The sequence below is a fragment of the Lepidothrix coronata genome, unplaced genomic scaffold (assembly GCF_001604755.1).
Source record: "Lepidothrix coronata isolate B3197 unplaced genomic scaffold, Lepidothrix_coronata-1.0 Scaffold75, whole genome shotgun sequence".
In the NCBI taxonomy this organism is placed as follows: Eukaryota; Metazoa; Chordata; class Aves; order Passeriformes; family Pipridae; genus Lepidothrix; species Lepidothrix coronata.
Window position 1 is genome coordinate 7,740,178 of NW_016690255.1, and position 25,969 is coordinate 7,766,146.

General features: G+C 42.7%; 1 protein-coding gene across 3 annotated transcripts; it reads right to left on the reverse strand.

Annotated features, from left to right (window-relative positions):
* TWSG1 (twisted gastrulation BMP signaling modulator 1) lies at positions 1-24,141 on the reverse strand. Of its 3 annotated transcripts, none has more exons than XM_017819495.1 (5): positions 24,065-24,141; positions 21,905-22,032; positions 14,614-14,713; positions 10,374-10,640; positions 1-2,485 (listed from the first exon to the last, which is right to left on the reverse strand). In XM_017819495.1, the coding sequence occupies exons 2-5, from the start codon at positions 22,025-22,027 to the stop codon at positions 2,304-2,306; spliced, it is 672 nt and encodes a 223-aa protein (XP_017674984.1). In that variant the 5' UTR covers positions 22,028-22,032; positions 24,065-24,141; the 3' UTR covers positions 1-2,303. The 3 variants fall into 3 exon arrangements, with proteins under 3 accessions (XP_017674984.1, XP_017674986.1, XP_017674985.1); XM_017819497.1 differs by having other exon boundaries at positions 24,089-24,107; XM_017819496.1 differs by lacking the exon at positions 24,065-24,141 and adding an exon at positions 22,397-22,970.
* Positions 24,142-25,969: the final 1,828 nt, after the last annotated feature.

Sequence of the window (25,969 nt, forward strand, 5' to 3'; positions counted from 1 at the left end):
TTTTTTATTAAAATACCTCTTAAAATACTCATCGTCATAAAATACACTGCATGTTGTTGCTGTATGACATTTGCGTACACACAACACTTACAGCAAACTCTAGACAGCATCAAGAATTACAAAAATAAGGCAAGCCCCAGAAGGTGTGCATCCTCACTACCTCCTCTCAGGCCACTACACATATAACCATGTTTACATTTTTATGCCGTTCCCCACAGTGTTTTCTGGACACCTGTTGGGTCAGTCCTCCCGTCTCTCCTGCTCCCCTCGACTTGACCTCACAGTGAAAATTCTGATGATGAAAATGGAGGCGGTGTCAAATCCGTGGGGCAGCAGGTGCTGACAGAAACATCAGCGCTGTTTCTCCCCCAAGAAGGTTTTGAGCTACCACAGTATTCCAAATAATTTAAGACTGCAAAAATCCAGAGCATGCTGATGACCTGCAGCAACGCTTGCTTACTACTATGTGTCTTCTATCTCGGTCAGGAATGATGATGCATCACCCTCCAGCTACAAACAGTCACAGCTACTCTAACATATTCTTCTCCATTCATTTTAAGAAACTCTAGCAGAAGAAAAGATAACATGAACTGTCAAATATAAGAAGAACAACTCCTCCATGATAAGCTAAGTTTTTCTATTCACGTCTATGACCTTTTATCACTTAATTGCAACTTTAAAGTACAAAGACATTCCATTATCCACTAGTTCAAAACAATAACATTCATCTTTCAAGTACTTTTTTATAGGTGAAAAAGACACTGAAGAAAGTAACATCATTTAACAAGAGTAGATTTTTTTATTATTATTATTATTATTATTATTACTTCATGTTATTGAAAGAACTGTATAATGAGAAAAATTTAAAAAAAAAACATTCAGGCAAACTTTTCAACAAAATAAATGTAAAATGACTGCTTTCATTTGTACATGGTACAGATAGACAGGTGTGACTAGAAAACAGTTTAATCCCTCTAGACTGAGGTTAGTGAGAGAAAAATGAATAGTCAAATTCTTTTTTGTATGTGCATATGCATATATGCATAAAAAAAATTCAAGGAGTTAAAACCTACATCATTATAAATACCAAAAGCTGATCATTAACTACTCATAGACTTTATTCTTGTACTTAGTACCATTATCAGTGGAGTCCTTAACTGGGTCATAGTAACTGCTATGTAACTGCCAACATATAAAAACTTTTACTTAGAAAAATGGACAATGTTCTTAACTCAGAGCATTCTAACTTTGCCTTTGCAGATGCATATTTCCCTTCTTCATTGACAAGATTTCATGGGGGAAAAAAAAATTATTAATAACATTTTGGAATAAATATTCTCAGCAAACTACTAAAAGGGAACATGCTTGCTACCAGCTGCTCAGCTGTAACACTTGCTCATTCATGGAATTTCATTCTTCTTTATTCCTCCAGTCATTAAATCCATCATAACCTTTCATGTTTCCTTTATTGGACTGAATGTTCAGGGAGTAAGCAACCCTAGAGAACAGTGCAAAAGGTGGGAGATGCAACTGCACTCAACAGCTTTATTTTGGAATCTAAGAGAAGACTGAAAAAATTACTTTGCTTAACACATAAATTATGTAACATAAGCCAAAATGTACTTGCAATAGCAGGGCAAATGAAACTTGGAAGAAAAGTGTCCCTACATAGTGTTTTGTTGGGCAGCCCTTCTAAGAAGTTAGGATTTTATCCATGACAGCCCATGCATGGAAGAGAAAGCATGAATTTTTCTTTTTCCCCAAATACCACTTTCACAATAGAAAGCAAAGCTCAAAAACTGGAAGATCATAAAGTTAAAAAGCAAAACCAGAAACCAAACCCCCCAAAAGAGCCCCTAAAGAACAACCACCCCCCCTCCAACCTAGCAGCCATTTATTTACTTGTTGAACTTAGATAATGGAAATCTCATTACCATATTCTTAATGTTTCCCTACTCTAACCTACAAGATATATTCTGAAAACCAGTACAGTCAATACTTTCAAATCAAAGGGAAACAATCAGAACAGCAATGATGAGCATGACTGTACCATTCGAGCAGAAATAAAGAAAAATAAGTTTAAAACATAGTTTTTAAACATCTACTAGTTAGCCTCGTTTATGTGAACTTAAAAAAAAAAAAGAAAAAAAAGTTTTCAGATTTTATACATCTTTTTTTTCAACCAGGTGCATTTAATTGCAACCAGCAGGCACTCCACCAAAATGCGGTATTTGCAATCCCTGACTCTTTAACTGAGAGAGATTACTTTGGCCTTAGTATCGCTATATTACAATTTTCCTGCTTCAAAACATGCAGTTCATACATTTTACAGTTTTGCTGCCATAGTCGATGCATTCTGGCCCGATACACTCACAGCAGGCGTTGTGAAACCACCGGTATTTGGAAGCTCCCATGGACTCGCAAGAGATCTTGCACTGATGTATTGACATGCAGTCATCAAAATACACCACAGTACACATGTGTTCTAAACCAAGAGGGGGGAAAAATTTGATTTTAAGGTCTTAAAATATTTTTAAAGGTTAGGTAAAAATTAATTAAATGCGCAGCTTTAGAAGTAGGATTGCAAATCAGCATGACTGTGAGGCATAAGGAAAAAAAAGGTGACAGTAAAAGCAGAGAGGAAAGGCAGAGAGTCAAGGTACAACCTATCAACTTCAAATTTTCAGCATCTACAACTCAACTTGTTGTCTGTTCTCCTTCTTCTTCTTACTTCTACAGTCATAGGCAAGAATGTTTTTGGGCTTTGTCCCCCAGTTGTGAGGGATGCCTTCTAAAGCATAAGGATGGGCTATGCCAAAATAATAAGCAGGCATGTGTCCTCTGAAGGTAATATGCTACCATGAAAAACCTCAGGTTTAGGTAAGTTATTAAAAAAACCACAAAACCCACTTATTTAGGTATAAATATTTCCTCCTCCCCCCTCCAAACTCCACAATACTCTTCAGCCATATTAAGCCACAAGTTGGAGACTCCTGTCTTCCTCAACATGAAACCGCACACTTTTTTCTTTTTTTTTTAGCAACACCACCAGCTTTACTAAGATTAAGAAACCCCTTCTGCCTAAGTATTGACTTCATGCTTTTAACATCCATGCAATTACTTCAAATGCCATGAAGTTTGGTGTTGCAACTTCAAACTGCAGCTGAGGAATTCATCACAATTATAAAACAAAAACATTCCCCCCCCCACTCCAGCCTACTTCCAATTCTCCAGCTTTCTTCTGTGCTGACCGGGTGATTACACCATAAAACTTTGTTCATCCTCCAAAGGACTGTTACATAACCTTTACCCCCGCATAACTTGGTACATTTTGGGAAAAGCACAACTGGCAGCTGCCTGCAAACATGAACATCGCACTCGCACATGTCAGACAGACTTGTTGGCGGGAGAAGTCAACAGGCTTTCTAGCCTGTTGCTACTTATGGTGCATCCAGTAGAAACATACTGATCTATGTTCTGATGTGGATTAGAAAAATGTAATCCAAACATAAATGGTAAATCAAGACAGTGGATTTGTTGGGGTTTTTTTTGAATGATTATGGAGATATGAAGAAGGGTGAGTAACTGAAGGACTTTCAGAGCAGTGCAGTAGTTAACCACAGTGTTCATTCAGTCTCTTATCTGGGATACCAGAACCTCCCCTTTAAAATATCGGTGCCCCATAGATTAGCAGCCTCAGTAGTATGCATAACTCATGGTAAGCTCTGAAGGTGAGGTCCAAATCTGACCAGGAAGGCCTCCATCACCTTACAAATCATCGGATCTATGCAGTCAGTTTCCCCAGTACCAACAATCTCCATGGTGCCCATGCTTTTTGGGCACATGACAAGGGACAACACAACATACAGGGGAGCAGCACAATGTACCCAACAGCTTTTCTGTGGATGCCTCCTCCTCCTTGACGTCTGGAAACCCTGCCTACCCTTTTCAGAAGTGTCACTTGTTAAAACATATATGAGGGAACTCTGACCACTGTCAAACTATTTTGCAAGTACCAAAACAGCTGCAAGAGGGTCAGAGGATGTGCTGCCAGCCCACTGAAAGCAACAGAGTATTCACTGCCTTCATCAGTTTCCGAACTGCTGTACACATCTTGCAGACACCATATACAGTGCAACAGGCAATAGGGATCTTAGGGAGGAAATGCAGACCCATGGCTGAAGCAGTTTCTGCTCCCAGAAAAGCTGTGCTGAGTAAAGCTGCAGTTGTCCAAGAAATCTTGCAGTACCTGAAGTACTGCTGGAAATGTCAATAAAATGCACTATGGCTGTGTAAGTCCTGTCCCATTCTTGGCATTTCTATTTCTATAAGCCTTCATAATAAAGCCTGAGGCACAGCAACCAGAGGAAGAGAGTTTTCAGAGAACAAAACTTCTGCCTAAAACCAACCAACATATCTACAGCTTCAAATAAGTAAAATTTATTCACAAAGGGGGGGACAAAAGAGCTAAATAGAAGCATATGCTAAGGTACCACATGCACAGAGTGATAGGAATACACCTAAAGCACTCAGCCAAAGCTGAAAAGTAGTAGGGAGATGCAGCCACCACACCCAGAGGCCAGACAGAAGCTCCATCTTTTATAGAGAATGCACAAGGACTTGGCAATGTTTTATCACCAGTGGCAAAAAGCTCAGATTGCCAGGGTCCCAAGAAGGACCCATTCCCAGTAGGTCCAGACATTTCCAGGAATCTGTTCCTGTCACTCATCACAGGAGGTTTTCAGTGGAAGGGTAGGGGGTGAGAAAGTAGAGGCAAGTCTCCAGGCAACATTCCTCATGTCCTATCAGTCATCTAGTTCAGTGCTGGGGTGCAAGCACAGGAACTTTACAGAAGCCTCTGTAGGACATTACTCCTACAATTTATACCCTCTTGCTTAATCTCATTTCACTCTTTTGATACCTTTTTAGTAGTTTTCTATTGAAACTTTACTACCTTATTACCTTAATATACCTTATTCATGTATTCCATATGTAGGGTCAGTCCTAGAAGGTGTCAGCTGGAGGCACAGAGCCTCTGCCTCCAAACAGGCAATCCTGGCTAATCCAGAAATATTTCTTCCTGCAAAATCAGCTTTTGAGATGCCATCCACCTGACTGACCTAGCCTCTGGATCAGCCTGAGAAAGCAAAATGACTTACGGCTATCTCTGGATAGCAGTGAAACAGCTCTTTAAAGGAAGCAGAGTCCTCTCCAAAGGGTTGCCAGAAGTGCCCACTGCTATCTATTGATCACTGCACTCCAATTTGCAACACACAAGGGAAAGCCCACGGGAGGTCAGGAAAGCTGTGCACACTGAGGTGTGAGAGCTGCTTCCAGCACTTACAGGCTGTCTTCACATCAGAGAATGTCCAGTCCCCTCTGTGTAAGGAGACATCTGTGTTCACCTTCACGTCAACCTCATCTGTGACAGCTTCATCAGTGTTGAGAAGTCCTGGGGAAGTCCAGTTCATCAGCTAATGCCTGCTGAATCTTGAAATAAACTTCCTGGGTAAGAAGAGCCTGTGATTTCCAGGATGTAAAGATCAATGGCACTGAACTGAGAGACTGAAGACATCTCTCAGGGTAAATGAGGCTGGAGGAGCAGCAGCACCTGGCCCTCAGCTCTGACAAAACCAGGTGACATCAGTCGGAGAGACCGGTCTCCTTAACCACTCTTGCAGGACCAAAACAGGAACCAAAGCCAGAACTCTACCTTATTACAGTGGCAGCAGCAACCAAGGACATTAATCTTGACTAACTGGAGAGTGGAGAAGAAAGTTTATTTCCATCTGCACACAAGCCAAGAGGATTAGGTCCTAGAGGACCGGTACAAAAACACTGTGAAGGGGAGAGAGTAGACTGTACATGGCAGACCAGAGCCAGCAGTAGGCCTGTCTGGTTCCCAGCAGCTCTTGTGAGCACCTGGAGGACATGCTCCAGTATATGCTATCAAACTGCTTCTGAAGTCTCACTCACTGAGAGACTTCCCAGGTCTGAACGAGTCAGATTGGGCAGGGTGAACTTTGTTCGTCATGGGACGCTACTGGTCCCCTCCTCAGCAGCCTCTGTGTCCATGCAGAGGTTGAATTACTGAAAGCAGGAGAGTTCCTCATCTTAAGTATTAAATTCCGCTTTATAGGCTGAAGAAACAGAGTTACGCAGGGGAAAAAATACATACCTACAGGTTCAGCTGGGACCCCAGAGTGTTTAAACTGTTTCACAACCTAATTACAGACTCATCACTTGGCTCCCTCAGTGTAGATAAAAACAATGTTACTTAGTGCAGTAACAGCCTTCTCATTTGCTTTTTGCCAATTTTCACACACTAAGGGCCACAAACTACTGCTGTGGGGTGAGGGAAGGATGCAGCAGCAAACATTTTTTTTCCAAAACATGCATTTCTCAGTCCTTTTCCCCTCACAATTCATACTCAGCAAAGGGTTGTGTAGGACAAACAACAATCAAGTCTAAATTAAAAATGACCAGAAGAAACTATCAAGCTTTGCTATAAAACTGTCAGTACTGGTGTAATATGGAGGAATTTAGCAACTCAGAATATCAAACAATTCAGTTATTGTAAGTTAAGGAGAAATGCCTACCAATAGGTTAAACAAACCTTCCCAGTGAATGACAATTCGCCCACTGTATGTGACCTTTGAATTTAAACATGCTATGTAACTTCAGCTGTCTGCTGGTCAGTTTATTGGTAGCTCTAGAAGTTCTTTAAAAAAGGTAACTATCCATCCATCTGTCATACCATTTTATCATAGAATGGCTTGGGTTGGAAGGGACCTTAAAGATCATCTAATTCCAACCCCTGTTCCATGGCAGGGGACATCTTCCACAAAAAAAACCCCCAACAACTAGTCAAGAGCAGTAGTGGGAAAGGAGGAAAGAGAGAATGAGGAGATCAATCTGTAACTATGAACAATCAATTGAGATAATCCACTAGCTTTGGACAAGTCAATTTTATGTCAATCAGAACTTATAAAAAGAAACATTTCTACAGAGGTAGATGCCACTTTACTGGATTTCTAGCTCTCCTCTATGTGGCTTGTACTGAAGGGAAGCAGAAATGCAGAGCAGACACTATCTTCTCTGTCACCAAGCAGTGTAAGTCAGAAACCCGTAATTACAACGCAGATTTCGTTTTATCAATTGCCAAAAGATTATCTAGTTCCCCTCTCTCTCTTGCCAACATCCTGTCATCATCTGAAACAACTAAGCTTATTTAAACATCTGAACTCACACTTTAGAGCTCTGAGGGTATCAGCTAAAAGTAAAGCAAAATGAATAAAGTACAAATGTAGCTCTACATTAATACTCATCACAATCCTCTCTGAAGTAGTGGCGCAAGTGCCAGAAACAACTGATACGAAGATCTACAGCAGCTCCAGCAGCGCACACATGACTGTGGCAGCTAAAACATTAAAAGTCAATTCACAGGAGGAAAGGGAAGACACTCATTAAGAAAATAACGGGGAAGTTCAAAGTCTGTTAGCTGGACTCACAATGGGCTGGGGTGAGAAAGGAATGTTTTATTATCCTACCACCCCCTTCTTCCTGGATCTACAGACACCTTCTGGGGGCTGGTGGCTTCACGCCACTCAGGCACAAAGCTCGTGGATTCCTGTGGCTGGTGCTGCTTTTCCTGGACCTCACCCAGAACTGCACTGAGCAAATCTGGCACCCTGGGACAGCTTAATGGCAATCCCTGCATGAACGTGTGCTGAAATTAAAATCAGAGCTGTGTTACACAACATGTGACAAGAGGTACTTGTAAGCAGAACCTTTGCAAATTTTGGGATGTATTCTAGAAGATAGTACAGAGACTACTGTCCCCCTACCAAGATCCACCTCTCATTAGCCCCTCTCCCTTTACACGCCACGCAATAGGCTGCTGCCAGCACACCATGTTGGAGTGAAGCATGCAAGGAGCCACAAAGTGGAGGAGACACAGCACTGTAAAGAAAACACAAGGCATCTGTGTTTCTGCTCACAGGAATATTCTTTCAAATCCCTGACTGTCACAGCCCTGAAGACAACTGCTGAGCGAGTCACCTTAAGGACATCTCCCTTTGCAAGATCTGCCTTTAAGCAGCACTTATGAGGAGAAGGAAAGGTTAAAGGGATGGTCTGTTTCTCCCACTGCAGGGTATGCTTGTATTTACTGCCACTGAGCACACATACATGCACACACACAGACCCACCCTCTCTTTCTGTGGTTCTTCTAACATTTACTAGCTTGTTAAACCACAGTGACCCAGTTGTGTGACTGAACTTTGCATGGGCAGAAGCCATCAGGCTCCAGCAACTTCCTAGGCTCACAAGGCTCTTTACCCTATGACCTACTACCCCTCCACTTTTCGATTCCTGCTTCCCCAATGAACCCATCAAAATGTATTAAAAACAATGCCACCCCATGGCTCACATAACACTCCATACAATTCCCCAGTTGTCTTGCTTCCACCATAATAAATGTTAAACTGACCAAGCCAGGAGCTAATTTTTCTTTACACCTTCTCTGTTCTCAGTGCTCAAATCATTCATGTTTTTGTAAGCAAAGTTTAATATGACTTGTAAGAAAGCAGGTCACTACAAAGTTATCTACATTGTGACCAAGAAAAGAGACTCCTCAATAAGTTTACATATTTATCAAAGTATAGGATGTGGAAAGTAATTTTCTACCTTTTCTAGTTCTTCACTGGCCACTAAGATGGAGGAGGCAAAGCCAATGATTACAAGAACAGCTCTGACATTTACTTCTGTTTTAAGTTTCTGTTGCGCCCTGAAAGCCAGTGGCATTTGTTAACTATTTCCAAATATAACTAAATATAACTGTTGTTTTTGGACTGTCATCATTTCAGTGAAAGCTCTCTCAGCCTAATCTCTAAAGCATTCTTAGTAAATGAAATGAAGGAGACTTTTGACTAAGAAAAAACTGCAGTGTTATGTATTTGTGTTGTTAAACTCAAAACTGCTCCACACCCTTGAGATGCAATTCAAATTCCAAGTTTAATCCAAAACTATCATTAGCCCATCCTGTTGGTATGGTAGTAAAGGACGGCCATCTGGGCTGCAGTACCTAAGTACAGTGGGATATATTCAAGACTGTACTAAACATAATTTTTTTTCCCCAAGTATAATTTACAACTTTAAGTACTGTAGTGTTTGCACACGGGGCTTTTTGAGCCTTGCCGTTTTACATGGCTTTTTACATCACTCCAATAATGGTGAGCAAGCATTTTAATAACATCAAAGACATATGAATGAGATGCTTTCTGACCATCTGGTTTCCCAGTTCTGGAATTAATTTATTTTTCTAACGTGCCTTAACCAAAGGAAATTAGAGAAGTTGCCATTACGGTTCCATTTAATCAACAGCAGTCCTACTCAGAAACACAACTAGGTCAAAGGTTCACCTCGGCATGGAAAAGCAGCACGTCCATTAATTAGGGTATCTTTTATTGATAGGATAAAAGAGGCATCACAACTGCAACATATGGGGTTACGAACATTTAAAGTGTGTGTTGGGAAGGAAGCACAGCATTAATTACACTAATAAAACAAATCAGATGCTCTTTTTCCCCTATTAAGCAGCAATTTCCTTATGAATTGTTTATGAGGTTCTTTTAAGTGTGCTGTAATTATTTGCAGGGAAAAATGTTTCAGGTTCAGTATGGAAACCAAGAAACAAGAGTATTTTTCTCAAGCCACCTTTCATACTACCTCAAACTTCTCATCTTCCCCCTCAGCAAACACTATTCTGAAGTCTGTCCTCTAAACTGAAGGTAATCTGTCACTTATCCTTCCTCAGTCTTTATCTTACTTAGGTTTACTATTAATCCTGCATTTTGTACAAACCATCATTCTAAAGATTTCAAGTTATGCCAACTCAGGTGAAAGCAATAAACAACTACTCCAGATAGTCACATGCCATAAGCTGTTATTTCTCAAACCTCTGAAGTCATGTTTCGGTTGCCTGCCTCTGCACTGCTACATCATTTGGATTCAGGTTCTAGTCTGTCCCATCTCCTAACTACAGGTAACTGCTTCCAGGTCAAAGAACACACCTTGCCAGTGCACATGAAGTAACATGAACAAACTGCCTCATGCCACAGGAGGAAATACAGAGATAAACTCACGTGGTTCAGTGTCTCCTAAGATCATCAGTCACTTTAACACCATCTTCCATGTTCCTCAACATTTTTCCTCACTCCTTTTGTTACGTTATCCTCAAAATTAGGCTGAATCTTTCACACTTTTTTATGGGAAAAGAAGAAGTGAGCACAGAGAAGCACAGAATATGCACTGAGAAGGCTCCTGGAAGAAATGAGAGGAAATGCTAGGAATTTAGACACTACACTCATTACCTTTGTCACTAGAGTAAGGTGTGTGGACGTTGTTGTTTGGAACAGAGACATTCTGATGCTGTGGCTGATTCACTGTTTCTAAAAAAGAAACGAGGTTCTCATGGTGCGACAGTTCTTCTGCCACAGGGAAGGAAACAATATTCCAGTTCAGCTGAGTATCCCCTTCTGTCAGTGCCCGGAAAAGGGAAGGAATTGGTTCATGCAACTCCTCGACAGTGCTCTTGGATGTTGGTGGTGTGTCACTGTAATTGCGAGGATTGCACATACCTGCAGATGAACAAAACAGTAAGTTACATGAAACTCTCTAACCTCTTATTCTTTAAACAGGCAGATATTTAGAAAATTAAAATTGCCTTTTTTTTTTCCAGAACAGAACCCTTTTGTATATACCCCATTCTTAACCCAATAGCAGAAAACCACCACATACAGCAGGATGAACTTTCCATAATGGCAGGTTTCAGATCTCTCAGACTTCCACAACACACACCTGTGACTTGTGAAAAGAAAAACCTCTTCTAAACAGCACTTTGCTTCCCCTTTAATGCTAGTATTACAGCTTAGAAAATAAAGAGTTCAATGGAAGGTTTGTTTTCCCTGGGAGAAGAGACAAAGCAAAGTATAATCAATCCTAGCATAGATCTGGAATGAAAGCTTAGGACTGAACAAAGGTAGTATCTTGACAAGTCCTGAGGTACATGAAACTTTTGATCACAATTCAAGTATTCCATCTCATCTGCTGCAGCAGTGCACTAGATCTTTTTAGTCGTCTGCCAGAGATGCAAAGATCACTATCAGGAGGGAGCATGAGTCTGAATTACTTTACCTGTGTAGAGACAGCCGAGATGAACCTCGTTTCACAACTTATCTGGAGGGGTCACTACAGGCAAAATGCTTATTTCCAGGTTACTCCTTCTTTATTTTTCAACATCTTCTGCAGTCTCTTTTTTGAAACCTTGTAATCTTTTTTTTTTGTTTTGCCAGTTTCTACAAAATGTTTTTGTGATATGCAATGCCAGTGCCAGTTTTTCATTAACCATTTAAACACTAACATGTCTAGCCATGAAACTGATTGAAACTTGATTTAATCCAAATATTGAAACAACCAAGATTAAAAAGAAAAGTTGTATCTGCATAGGTACTTAAGCCCAGGAGCCAATAAAAAAGCTCTATTAGAAGTCACCTGGCAAGAGGCAGACAAACGCATTTTCCTCACGTACATCTGGATATTGTTTGGGTATTTTCACAGACACAGTTTTAGACAGCTACAGCTGCAAAGCACACCAATTCTTGAAGTGTAAAAGTGATATGGGACATAAATGTTCAAAGTCTACCTCCCCACAGAACCAGAGAAACACTTCCTAGCCTGTAGATCCACTGGGACTCCAGCTTCAGAAATAACTGTGTTTGACTAGAGCCTTATACAAACCCACAATCTTCTCAACCTAAGTAGGTGGATTTCCATAATGAACAAAGCAGAGGGAAGTTTGTCCATGACGATTAGCATGAGATCTGGCAAATCTTAAGCAAGTGGTTAGCATTACCAGCATTTAATAATAGGAACACCACGAGACAGTTTGCTCCTACAAAAAGGTGAGCCAAGTACTGGGTAGGAAAAAAAAATAAGCCTCCCTTCCAAACAAGATCAGGTCACACTAAAAAATAATTCCACTTACACAAACTTCCTACTGTAAATGATTATTTTCCTACTCCTCTCAACTGGGTTTGTTCTTCATGGACCTTCCTGGACTTATTAACAAAAAATTTCTATCCCTGCATTATCACCTTTTAGTAAGCACTAATATTAACCATACTTTAGTAGGCACTGTATTAACCATATAATTCTAATAAAGGATGCCCACTTGAAAATCAATTAGGAAGCTATCAAAGCAGGTAAGAGTTTTATACAGATACATGGAGGGATGTATAATTTAGTTGGTGTCATTGTATTAATGTTGTGAAATGAAAACCAGTGAGCCTTTCTAGAGGCTCCTTCTGTCAGGTTGGATTCAGAAAATAAATTTCATTGATAAGAAGGACACACAGGGAAAAAAAAAATCCTGCAGAAGGTGCACAAGTTTGTGTGCATATCAATACAGTATGAAAATATTATCTTAAGATGGCACCAAGAAACCATCACTCATAGTTTAATGGGTAAATGCTCATCCACAAAGATCCTTCCCTCTTACTGTTTTTAAAAGCATTTTATTATAATAGTCATATTTTAAATAGGAATTATTATAAAATAGCAGCTTTGGCTAAAATGAAAATAAAGTTTAACTTATGAGCAACTGGTAAGGATGAAACATGTCTACACTACTGCTTTGGAATGGATGAGAAGATGCAGAAATAGGCTACTGAAATGATGGAAAGCAGACTTGCCTTTACAAGAGGGACTAAAAGAGCTTAACTCAAAGGAAAGAGAGACCTGTTGCTGTTCCCTTTCCTCCAGTGTCTTCTTCCCTGTCCGAGAAGGGAGAGAACATCCACACAAAATATGAGGGCATCAACTGAGCATCTCTAAAGTAGGTCGGGTAGGGTAGGAGGTAATTCCTAACCTCAGGGCAGACATGACCTGAAAGACACAAAATCTATCTGCTTTTACATTAGACATGATCAGCTTATAAAGAAACTTAAATATCAGCTCAAGTATCATCAAAGAACTGTCTCTAGGAAGCCAGGTATAGCATGCTTTCCTGTTTGCCTGTTTGAATAAGGCTACAGCAAGGATGACCCTACACTGAAGAGAAGAAGAATAGGATCATGCCATAGAAACAATGAGATCTGAGACACCCACAGGACCATCAGGAGGTCGTTTTAGTTTATTCAGTGTTTGGAAATTGAACCTGAAACCTTGTTAACTCCTCTCCTGGAAAATACTATGAGGAAGAACAGCAGAACAGTGAGCCATCTGCAGATTTACAAAAAAAGTTTGTGTGTGGACTTCACTTCTTTACTTCAAAGTCCCAAGAGGTAGGTTGTTCCTCTCCCTAGAGACTGGCACACAAGCCTTGCTTGCTACAGCAGGTGATGGTTCTATACCAGGGAAATAACCTACTATCCTACTCCTCGTCGCTATGACTGAAGATGACAACAGCGCACTTCAATACTGCTTTACGAAAGATTTGATGACCCTGGAAGGGCAAAGGGGAAAAAAAGGGGAGATATATAGATACATATTTCACTTCTTAAGGAGCCCAAGATCAAACAGAAAAAACAGACTCTAAGGCCTCTTTCTAAATGCATTCTCCACAGGTGCAGTATATCCTTCACGGGTGCAGGGGCTGAAAACACTTTATGCCACTGGGAAGAATCCCACATGTACAGGACCATGCCACCCCACTGCTTACTGACAGACAGTAAAGCGAAGCTAAGCTAGCAGAACCAAGCAAAAAAGGGATGTCAGAAAGCAGATTCACATCATTCTGGAACAGGAGAAGCAATAGACTGCACTGAAAATGGGCATTTTGACACTAATAACCTTCATGAATTCAGAGAAAAGCCATCCGGAAAAGCTGAGAGCAGGTACAACACTCAAGATGCATCCCTTTCATGGAAGCCAAGATTTTGAGTGGCATCACAGGAAGACTTACAGCAACCACAGGAGGATGAAGCTTTAATTAAACTTAAATCATAAGACAGAACATACAGTCTCCTTAAGCAGGAGCAGCATCCACTTGTAAATGGGCACTCTGAACCACCACCTCTTAGCAGCAATGTGTTCTTGTTAAGATTATCATCTAGTCCTACAGTAAGACTGTGTCTGTTTCTTTTTTACCCTCCACAAAGAGGTCTTTTTTCAAGAATGGTGAAAACACTGGGCTGTGCCTATTTACTACTAGTCCCAGCTCAAACCTAAAACTGCCCCTGTGTGGTACCTGTCAATACACTTTGCAGGTAGAAGCCTTCACACAGCATCCAACCCCACGAAGCAGGCACTGTCTAGTTTCCTCAAGGTGACAATTCAAAATGGAGTTTTTTGTTAGAGAGTGTCAGCTATGATGACATTAACCAGGCAAAACCTGGACTACTGCCACCTCCCACTCCACAGAGCAGATACAGCCTTCAAATGTTGGATCTCCACAGTAATTTATTCTGTACCCACAAAATGAGCTGTAAAATGTTTAAAGCACAGATGCTGTCACAATGTTTTACTTCTATTTTAAGACTGTGAGCTCAGCATGTGGCAGGAGAAACCAACGTAAAAAAAGAAGAAAATTAAAAAAAAAAAAGACAAACTTACCAACGCAGTCACAGCACTCATCCCAAAGTGTGCCCAGGCAGAGCATGCACTCCTTACAGCAGGAACAGTTCCCTTCCCCAGGGCGGCACTGACACAGCTCCTGGAAACAACAGGCATTCATTACACTGCAGCAATCCCAGATGCAAAAGAACTACACAACAGAGCAATTCTTCCTCAAGCCGCAACTCCAATTAGGGCATTAAAAAAGCTTAGTGCACTAATACAGTGAGTAAATGGTAAAACAGCTCCAGTCAAAGAGCAGATCTGAGCCTACAAAAGGATCTTTTGCAAGTCTGCCCCCCCTTTTTTTTTTTTTAAAGGTGACATTCTGAAGACAAATCTGAAGTCAGCATTTAAAAGCAAAAAAAATCCTATTCATGGGAAAGGCGTGTGCCCTTCTGTGAATGCCTGAATCTACAAGTTCTTTGGATGTTCTTCCCATCACAACTAGAAATTCAAAGAGGGGTGTTTCTTTATACATAAATAGTGAGCCCACATTATAATTTAGTCAAAAAAGAAAGTTACTATAAGCCTGACATGCAGACTCAGGATATACACGATATCTACCATCCCGTCTATGCATGGATTCTAAAAGGAACTTACTCAGTTAAGTCATTTGATAATGGGATTTTCTGCCTCTCTGAATGCCTGTTACACACTGGTCTCCATTTGCAATATCAGCGACCAGATTACTCCTGCTCCAGGTCCAGCTAATTAATTTTTGCTATTATGAAAACAACCCTATGCTTCCTCCCCTCAAACCGACACCTTGGGATATTTCCAAGACTTCTAGAGACTCTAGAAAGTGAAGTGGCATACACACATATTTTTCTTTAATTTTCTTTTATTAAGCTAAAAAGGTGGAAAGGGCATGGAAGCAAAAAGACATCTTCATACTACCTAAACCCAAAGGCACTGGTTTAGCAGTCCTGCTGGAGACTTACAGTGGTGGACCTCAAAGCATGGAAATAGCCTATGTGGATGAAGGAAATTTAAAAACCAGGCGGTCTCCTTCCCTCTAGTTTAAATCCATACTAGTAATTCCAGTTTGGCCAAAAGATTGTGGCTACATGACAATAATTCACACACTTGAATTACATCATAGTGTGAAACACAGACAGCCAAGAAGTCACTCTGGTTGTCCTGTCTAAGAATTTGGTTTTGATGACGTCTGTCTAACTATCATGTTACATACAATTGGTGAGAAAATAAAATCCCATTACTGGAAACACTGACCATGGGATCCTTCCCACCCCTGTCTTTACTGGAAGGGCTATTGGCAAATCTCTGCTACGCACCAGGCGGGGGAGAAGACAATGCCCATCCCCACTCTTTGATCCCATTCTCCAGAGACAGGGGAGGGACACACTGCAGTGTGGTCAGGAGATGCACATGGACAGGAGGGAAGGGCAGGAAAGTGGTTTGGTTTGAAATTCTCCTATCCTGGAGTCACCACCCATGGTTCCACCTCTGGTAACCACAGCTGAGTCAGGGACACCACTCCTTACAGGCAGACACCCACATCACCCGTTAAGTGTGGTTTCTTTTTGAAGCACCTTGGGAAGAAGCTGATGGGACAAAATTCCATTTTTTTTAATAATTCTTTGTTTGCAACTGTTAATAAGCCTCAAGTAGCAGAGAAAGGAGGCATATTTATACCAAGTGTCAGGAGCACGTTTGCTAGGCAAGGCAAGGCACAGATATGCACCTGATTGTGTACGACCCCTGTTCTCTCCTTAATCTGCAAAACTGGCAATTGCAAATATCTGGGGCCTGTTCAGTTGCACAGGGATCACCCCTTGCTCACACCAACTCGCAGGGGCCCACAGAAGACCAAGAAGTGCATTTCGGATGGCGAGGCCAGAAGGCTGGGGACAGGCCTTCAGAATACAGCAAATGAAGCTGCAAAGCTCCCAGTTCTGGATTAAAACTGAACAAACACCAAAATGTGCTGCAGACATGCTACAATTTACTAATGCAGTATAAATCCATTGATTCCTTATTATTCCACTCACTTCACCCCAGATCCCAAATCTTCTTGAAGCCAGCAAAGAAACAAAATTCACCTACTACTGCTTGTGCTACGTAATGCTGAGAAACACTGTCACCTGCATAGTTTAATGTGAATTGTTTGCCCTGCTGACTGATCAAGAGTGAACTCCTGCTCCACACACATTTCTGCAATATGCAGACTTTGTAAGTATTGAATTTTTACTTACAGAGAGGAAAACTACCAAGGTTTTTTACTTTTTCATCCTCAAAATTTATGAATGACACCCATTACTATGCTGTTTCCAAGAGAAAGATGAAAACAAGGCTCATTAATAAAATATACACATTTTTCCACAAGAGGAAACACCACAAACTTAGAAAGATGACTTATGGGAATGAATGATGTGTTTCTAAAATATTTATCTTACTGTTCAATAAACAGATTTTGTCAGTCTTTAGAATAAAAAGCTTGAATAAAACAACTTTAAAAATAACCACGAGCACTGTTACCTTGGTCAGAGAATAATATTAATATATATTAGCATTAAAAATATCCTATTTATTTATTCTTCAACAGTAAAACCGGACAAACAACTTTATACTTATTAAAACATCAACAAGCCAGGACGTGGGAGGAGGCAATTCTCCATAAACTATTACATGTAACACATGAATTGAAGCCAGAAAATTCACTGAACTTGTTTCAGTTTTATAGAAGAGTGTTCTCCAAGAATTAAATGTAACTTTAATTCTGCACTTGCAACATATTAACAAAAAATTCTGCTTAGCATCTGTATGTGTAAGCACTATCTTGGGGATAGCGTCATTACACCTACCAGTATTTTAAGAAGTTTGTTTTTATAGGAAGGGCTTATGAGCAATGTAATTTTTTTTTTAATTCTTATTTATTTATTTCAGATTTGGAGGGAGATGAGGGAAGAAAGAACAATCTAATTAATTAGTCTTCCACCTCTTCAGGGCAAAAACTGTATGTTCTTTCATATATGTGTTTGCACATACATGGTTTCCTTAACCACTTTTGAGTCCTTCTGCCTGACTCATCCACACTGGATACTGGTACAGGATACATCTTTGTAAAAGAATGCTTACATGAGACGTGGGTGAAGAGAGGCAGAATGAGAAACGTTCCTTGTTGATAGCTGGGGGTGGTGAGGTGTCAGTCAAGAAAATATTACTCATAAGTCAGCTTGGCAAATTTGCAAGCTGAACTACTGAAGGTGCATTGGAGAATCTATTTTGCTAGGCAAGAAATAAAGCCTCACAGTCTAAAAATACAGCATTAAATAGGAAGCAGGCATGTTTGTACAATAAATATACTTCTGTTCCAGAGAGCAAAAAAAGGTTTTTACAAGATATTTAACATCTGCATTTTTTTCAAAGCTTTCTTGGAATGACTAAGCTTTCTTAGTGCAGGGAGAAGCAGGACCTGAAGGCATTGGAAATATCTCCGCAAACTGGAAGGGGGAGTGCAAGAAAAAGAGCTAGCTTTTTTTTCCTAGAACAGTTTAATAACAGAAAATCTCCTGGAAGCAAACCAGCCAGAGCTGTTTTGTTAACCCAACTGCGTTACGTACATACACGCTGAAAGCAATTTTTAGATGCCTAAGCCCTGAAGTTAAGGAGTGGCATTTATTTCATACCACAGGGCTAAAAAGTCTTGGAAATCCTTTCAGGCTGACAAGTTTGTACACACAATTAATAGGAGGCAAAGAAGACAAAGACAAAAAGAGATTTTAAATCAGAACAACACTGCACCAGCTGAGGTGGCTGCAGGTATGTGGTGCTGGGGAGAGAAAACCCTGCAAAACAACCCCTCCTCAGAAGGATCGGAAATCCATGCCTGAATTACTGCTGTGTGTTTCCCACACACAGCAGTAGTTTAAAGAACTGTTGCAGATGAGAGAGCAAAGCTCAGCTTCCTGCCCAGCATGGACATCCCACCCCAGCCTGACTCCTGCAGGTAGCTCTGTGCCGCAAGAACCAACCTGGGACTCGCCTCAAATCCATTTGCTATGAACAGTTGTGGGAACGTCCCATCCTAGAAGTTTCTGCCTTCAAGGATTTCCTCCATGTTGCAAGGACACAATACATGCCTCTACTCTGCCCAGCGAGTGTAGCTGGCCTTTTCATCTTCTCCACACATGGAAACAACCCACGCTTCCAAGTCAACAACAGATGTGCCACAGTAAATACTGCAACACGCACATTGTGTGCAGCCAGGGCTTGGTGGCCCACCTGAAAGGCGAGGCAACAGCCATTTATTGACTCCAACACCCCAATCCCATCTTCACAGGAAGGAGCTATGTCCAGAGCCTTCAAAGGAACTAACTTTGTGGACCCACTCACTGCACTCCCAAGTCTTCTCACAACTCCTTCAACAACTACAGGAAACCACAGTTTCTTTGTGAAGGCTGAACTTATGCAGAGAGATGCCTCAAGCTATTTTCTTACAGTTCTTTGCTTACAGAAAAAAGAGAAACACCAATGAAGCTAGAGCCTCAAGATGTAAAGGGAAAGCTGAATCCATGTGAGTTGTTGATCTCATGCACTGTTCTGGATCTAACAAAATAAATATTTATGTAGGGACCACCCTTAAGCAGAGTAGCTTTTAAGGAGTGGCAGTAATGACTGTAGTGACTTCTAGCCATGCTGGCAAAAATATTTATGTTAACCGTATGCTTTTTGAGAGAGCACGTTTCTTGTCTCATTATGTCACCCGGACAGGCAGCCTCGCTTTCTGTACACAGATGCAGATGACAAACATCCACAAGTTGTTTGCTCTCCCAGCTGTCTTCAAGTGGCATTATCTTGGTATCGAGACATGGATTTTGCTGAACTTGAACAGTGATAAAAGTCAGTGAAGGAAAAACGTCACGTGATAGTCAAGCAACCTCGCTAAACACAGTATTTTATTTTTAAGTTCAGATTTTTCCAGAAGAGTTTAGAGGGGGAAAAATACATAGATATAGTCTACTGGCAAACTTCTCCAGGAAATAACATGCACTTCAAATAGCAGTGCAGTGCTTCTGCCACAACACTGCTGAAGATTTAAAACAAACAAACAAAGAAAAAAAGGCAAGAAGAAAGATGACAATTGCTTTAAGTCAAAGCTTTAGGATACTTCATATCCACAATCAGACTAGTCTGACCTGATCTGTTCTTCTGTAAAGAATGAATACTGACTGGTAAGTCAGGCCCGTTTGCAGGAAGACAGCAGCCAGACAGTGGAAATGAACAGTGTAATTCCCCTGCAATAGCACACAACTCACATGGCCTGGGCTACTTCAGGGTCTCAGAGAATTGCATATGATTTGGATTTTAGGGAAATGCTTTAAAAAGGGGACTCCACATCACCTGTACAAAGTAAGAGGGAACACACCTACCAGTGGTCTCTCTGCATGCACAGGGTTCTGTTGTCACAGAGATGCCAACATAATCCAAGTTGTGTGCACAACTGATAAGCACAGTTGTATGAGCCACCCCCATGCAGTGCTGAGTCTCAGCCATTTATTGACAGCTGAGTAAGGACTCCAGTAGCACTAACTTCGCTCCTCCTGGGCTGTACTTTATTCAGACTAGCTCATAAAAATAAAGTCTAAATGTTGTCTGTCTCAAACGTGACTGGATAAAAAATGATTACTTGGTAAGGAGATGTCTGTGCTTTAATGGATGGTGGACTCCCACCACTGGCACCAGAAAAGGAGACACTACATATTCCCTGTTCTCCCTTTTGCTTACAGAGAAATAAGTAGCAGACCAACAGCTTCCAGGACCAAAATCCAGCATCTGGACCAACAGCTTTCCCCTGAATCAATAAATCTGTAGCATTTACTATTTAAGTGCCTTGTACATCCAATGCCATACTTAGCATGTTACTTCCTAAAGATTTCAATCCTAGAGGTGATTTTAAAAAATGCAAGAGAAGGGACTTACAAGCACATCAGTTTGTCACAGTGCACAATGTCCAACACGCCAACAAAACCACTGGTGTTCTGTTTGAAAGGGTAAAAATCAGAAGCCTCTTTCTTGCTCCTGTATTTAACAACTCCACAGACTGTGGTGGGGCTAGAAAAAGCAGAATTTTTTTTTTATATATTTAAAGCAATGACAGTGCAGAAGCCAGAGAGTTCAGCCTACAGTCAGCCTTTGTTCCATGGAATGGATTTGTGAATCTGGCAAGTATTTTTATTTGTAAACCAGGCAAATTTTAAACGGAAGTCAATAAAATGAAGTAAACATGGAAATGCCTCAGGCCACTTCTGCACCTCTTTTCAGGCTGTGACCATGCATTTACAGTAAGCATTAGCAAGTTACTGGCATACACATTTGTGCTCTCTGCTATTGTTTTTCCAATCTACAAAGAGGCAGAAGGAAACAGTTTCTTTTAAAGAAGCTGCAGCTGACCACATGAAGCCTTCTTTTTTTCAATCTGGAGTCAAGAAGAGTGCTCTATATACCATATAAATAAATACTTGGTAGTTATCAGAACTGCTTGCCATTTTGCTGGAATAGGCCCTTTTGCTCTGCTGCACACCATACCCCTTAACTCCTGCTCTAAGAAGAACAATCTGGTCTCAGTCTGGTTTTTTCACTGCAGACAGACACACAGTGTGAGTCAAAAGCAGCATCTGGATTTGAGTTTAACATCCATTTCCTACCAGTTCAACTCATAAGTATTTGGCTTGGTTTTTAGGCATCTTTTAATTGACTGTACAAACCTGATGTTATAGAGATCATGAGGCATCAACTCCTGACCCTCTGCCTGAGATTTAAGGAAGTGGACAAATTGCAAGTTAAGGGGAACATCTCAGACAGATATGGGAAGACTATAAGCTTTGAACATTCGAACTCCTGGTATTGCAGATAATCTCCTTAAAAAATGACTGTTGCCCACAGCAACCCTTCTAATAAAATGTCTGTTTCAAATTGCTGCTTATTCATAATAATCACTAATAAAGAAGAAAGAGATTGAAAACTAACAGCGTAACTCCTAGTGGCTTCTACACAATAACCCAGCAACCACTGTCCTTGGCTTGAAAAAGTTTCCATTATAAAAAAGACACATGCCCACATAAAGATGCACTTGGTATCATCTATCCCTATAAAATAAATGGTTGTTAATCTGCACTTTATATGGGCAAGAGACCAAATTAACTTCATTAAAGAGACACTACTTAATATAAAATACCACTTATTTGTATCACTGGATCTTTTCAAGACACAGCTTTGGAACTGCTTCTTGAACACTCAAAAGCAAAGAAAGGAAACATGACTTTACCTGTATCAGGCATTTACTGACGTCGCTGGCACAGAGAGCCTTATTGCAGCCTGTTGACGACTGGATCCACAGCAGGAACAGAAGGACAGTGACCGTGGGCGCCGTGACGTACTGTGACCTCATGTTTCCTGCAGGTGAGCAATTTTCACAAGTACTTGAACCAGCACTAAAATAAAAACTAGCAACTGAAAAGGCTATTGGAACACAAGTTAAATCCTACTTCCCTTCCCCCCTTGCAATTCGTTCAATAAAGATGAGTATTTTAAAAAAAGGTCAAATTGGGGTGCTTAACAACAAACCCAGCCCCTCCTCCACCAGCTAATTTGTTAATTAAAAGCTTTCTGCTATTGCACCTCTGGATTACAATTGCCACAAATTTAAGGTGAACAATCTCAAGTTTGCAATATCAAATATGATACCCTATAAGCAGCAATGCTAAAAAAATGCCTCAGATGAGAAAACCCACCAATGAAGACCTAACTCTGTAAATACCTAAAGTAGACAGATTGGTTTCATGTAGTATCTCCTCAGGCTACAGGTACACACAGGTGTCTAGGACCAAAGACATACAGCAATGTTTTACAACAAGGTAAGTTGCCCTGCGATCTTTAATGCAGACAGGCAGCTGTTTTCACACTGACAGATGTCACATAGGCTTTCAACTCAATCACAAAGTTGTTAACTTCTTTTTTTTTCTTAAAAAAATACAGACAGCAACATTAAAAAAGAAAAAAGTATCAGACACTTTGAACAACACAACTTTCAAGAGCCACTCAAGTGACTGAAGCCAACGAGCATCTGCTACTTCAAACAGACAGAGGAACTGGGTTTGTTCAAAGCATTCCACCTTTCTCCCTTTGTGAAATCCCAGCCTATCGGCAGGTGGTATTTTGACAAATGCCACTGAGTTTTTCCTTGTGCTTAGCATTTGAACTCAGTCAAAAGTGGACCTTATTGCACTAGGCATTGTACCAATACATAATAAAAGGCAGCCCATGTTTGGGCAAGCTTACAGTGAGCCTGTATTGTTCTCCTAAGAGAGAAAAAAATGCTAATGAGGCACTGGATTTCTTTCTTTTGGTATCTAGAAATGTTTTTATGTTTTATGAATTAAAACCCCCAACAATTGCTCAATGAGCAATATCCAAACACAAAAAAGTAGAAAACCAAGCCAACACGTAAAGAAGGCACGATCTGGACATTTAAGGCCTGCGTTCGATTAGTCTTTCTTACAATGGTTATTAAATGCCTGTGAACCTCGCTGTGCTGGGCACACTGCCATCTGGACCCAAGCAGGGCTGGGGGGACCCCCCTGCAAGACCGGGGGCACGCACGGAGAACACGGGATCTTTCCACTCAGCTGGAGGTCACCGCTCACCCTTCCAGCTACCCGGAGTCAAGAAAGTTTCCTTCCAGCGGGAGCCGCCGGCCCAGACCCGGCGGGAGCCAAGGCAAGCACGCTGCTTGGTGAGAGGAGGGATCCCGGCGTGCTCCCCCGCATCCCGTACGACCAGGGGCTGCGTCACATAAAGAGTCCGGCGGAGCGGAGCCGGAGCGATGCCATGTCCCCGCGCACCCGCTCGGATGCGCTGCCGTCCCCGGTGCCCGCTCCCCGGCCTCCCCCCGCCGCTCCAGTTCCGTTTCACCCACCGCCGCTTCCCCCCAGACTTTTATCCGGCGTGGCGTCCCGCTGGAGGGGTACCCCTGCCGGCCGCCCCTCCGCTCCCGCAGCCCATCCTGGCGGCACCGGCTCAGCATCGCTCTCCCTCACGGCCGGGATCGCTCCCGGGGCGGAAAACACCCGAAACCCCCCTCCGGCCGATCGACCCGCGCTCGGCTCCCGAGAGGCCCGGGCCCCAAAGATGGCACTACCAGGGGCCGGGAGGCCGGTGACAGGGAGGGGGATGTGGGAGAACACCCCCCGCCGAAGCGGCCCGGGGCAGGCGGGGCCCCGCAAGGGGAGCGGGTCGCCTCCTCCTCCTCCTCCGGCAGGCAGGCAGGCAGCACGGCGGCCGCGCCGAGCCGCACCGAAACTTTCCTGCCACAAAGCAGCAGCCACGGCTCCACAGCTGCCGCCTCCTCCTCCTCCTCCTCCTCCTCCTCCCCGGCCACCGGCTCCATCCCCCCGCGCCCCCCGCCCGCTCCCCCGGCGGCGCTCACCGGGCGGCGCTGCGGGCCGAGCACCTCGCGCTCCGCAGGCGGCTCTCGCTGCTCCGGAGGCGGCGGCGGCGGCGGCAACCCCGCGGCTCGTCCCACTGCTCCCCCCTCGGCCGCAGGCAGCGCGGAGGCGGCGGCCTCGCATCATCGCCCCGCCTCGGGGCACCGTCAGGCGCCGGGACCCTCCCCCCGGGACCCTCCGCCCCGGCGGGCGGCGGCTGCGCGGAGCCGGGCGGGAGAAGGAGGAGGTTCAAGGGCCGGTGGATGGAGCTGCGCGCCAGACCGTGCCTAGCGGGACGGGACCGGGGGGGGACACGGCCAGGCGCCTGCCTCGGAGGGGCTTCTTCCCGGCAGAACAACCCCCCGCAACCCGAGTGCGGGCAGGGAGGAACTCGAGGGTCCTGTAGCCAGGGGAGGCAGGCCGGGGGAGCCGGGGCGAGAGGAGCGGGCGCGGGGGTCTCGCCGAGAGGCTGCGGAGGGGAGCAGAGCGGAGAGCACTCAGGGCTTCAGCCCCGCGCCGGAGGGCTCTGGGCAAGGAGGGAGACGGGAGAGAGAACCGGGGGGCGCTGCCGCTGGAAGCGCCAGGACCAGCCTGCCGAAGAGCCAGCGGGGAACTCGAGCCCCGTGATGAACTTCCCGAAGCCTGAGAACGAGCAGGTGCCCGGGGAAGGGCAGGCACATCCGGACAGCCTCGCCCAGGACCTCAAAAACACGGCTGTTTAGCGGCTTTATCCTCCTACGTGCCAAGCTCCAAGGGAGCAAGGAAACAAGTTTGGTCCCTGGAAGAAAAACACGGGAGGAACCTGGCTTGGTACCCAGAAAGAGCAGTCCCCGGGCTTCCCAGGAGACAGCTAGACTCTGGAGAGGGAAACTGGACCACCGCCCCAACGAGCTACTGTTATATTTCGTCTCACTCATCCTTCTCCCCTCACAGCTCCCGCCATCGTGTTCGAGGGAAATCCACAGCACGGGGTCCTTAAACAACACAGGAGGTATCATCCCACACAGTAAACTTGAAAAAAAAAAAAAAAAGGACTGTAACAAACCCTGGTTTCAAATCAAAGAACCCATCAAATCATTATCTAAGGGGCTGAAACATTTGGAGCAGCTACATTTTTACGAAAAATCTGCAATTGAAAAAAATCTGTTTCACATACCCCAATACTAGGAAATTGTCTCATTGTAAAGAAGATGCAGGCTAATGCTAAAAAACATCTGTCTTCAGATTTCCTTTTAAGATAGTATACTGCCAAAATACTTTTATTGTTTCCTGCATCCCAAGTATTTTTGTCACCAGCTTGTTTTCTAACACAACCAACACTCCTGCAGCCCAGTTTATCTTTTCTTTCTGCAAAACTCGTAATTATTCCTCTCTCATACTTTTCTCACTTCCAGTCATGTATGTTACTTTTTACTACTCTAGTAAGTATCTGGTGGAAGTAACTTCTACCCACTTACTAGTTGTTAACAACCTTGCAGCTTTATCAATTTTTCCACTTCTTTTTAAGCAGACAGTACAGATTTTTGCAGCATGTAAAAAATTTACAGCTACACTCAGAAGAATATTTTACTTTCAGAAGAAATTTGCTTTTTCTTCAGCACATTTTTAGTTCTGAGTGATGTCAGGAAGATAGTCCTGTAAATAAAAGCAGGAACAACATCTCCTTCCACAGGTACCTAACAAATAAAAAAGTGGGGAAAAAAAATTACAGGGCACGAACTACATATTAATTGGCTTTACTATGCTTGAGTTACTATTCATTCTTGACTGGCACTAGCAGTGATGTAAAGATGGGAAAGAGCCTGCTGTCCATCCAGTCTCTTGTTCACTGCCCCAGGAAAGGCACCCTCGCCCTTCACACAAGCACAAGGATTAAGTTCTCTGTAGCAGCTCACCTATTAATTAAA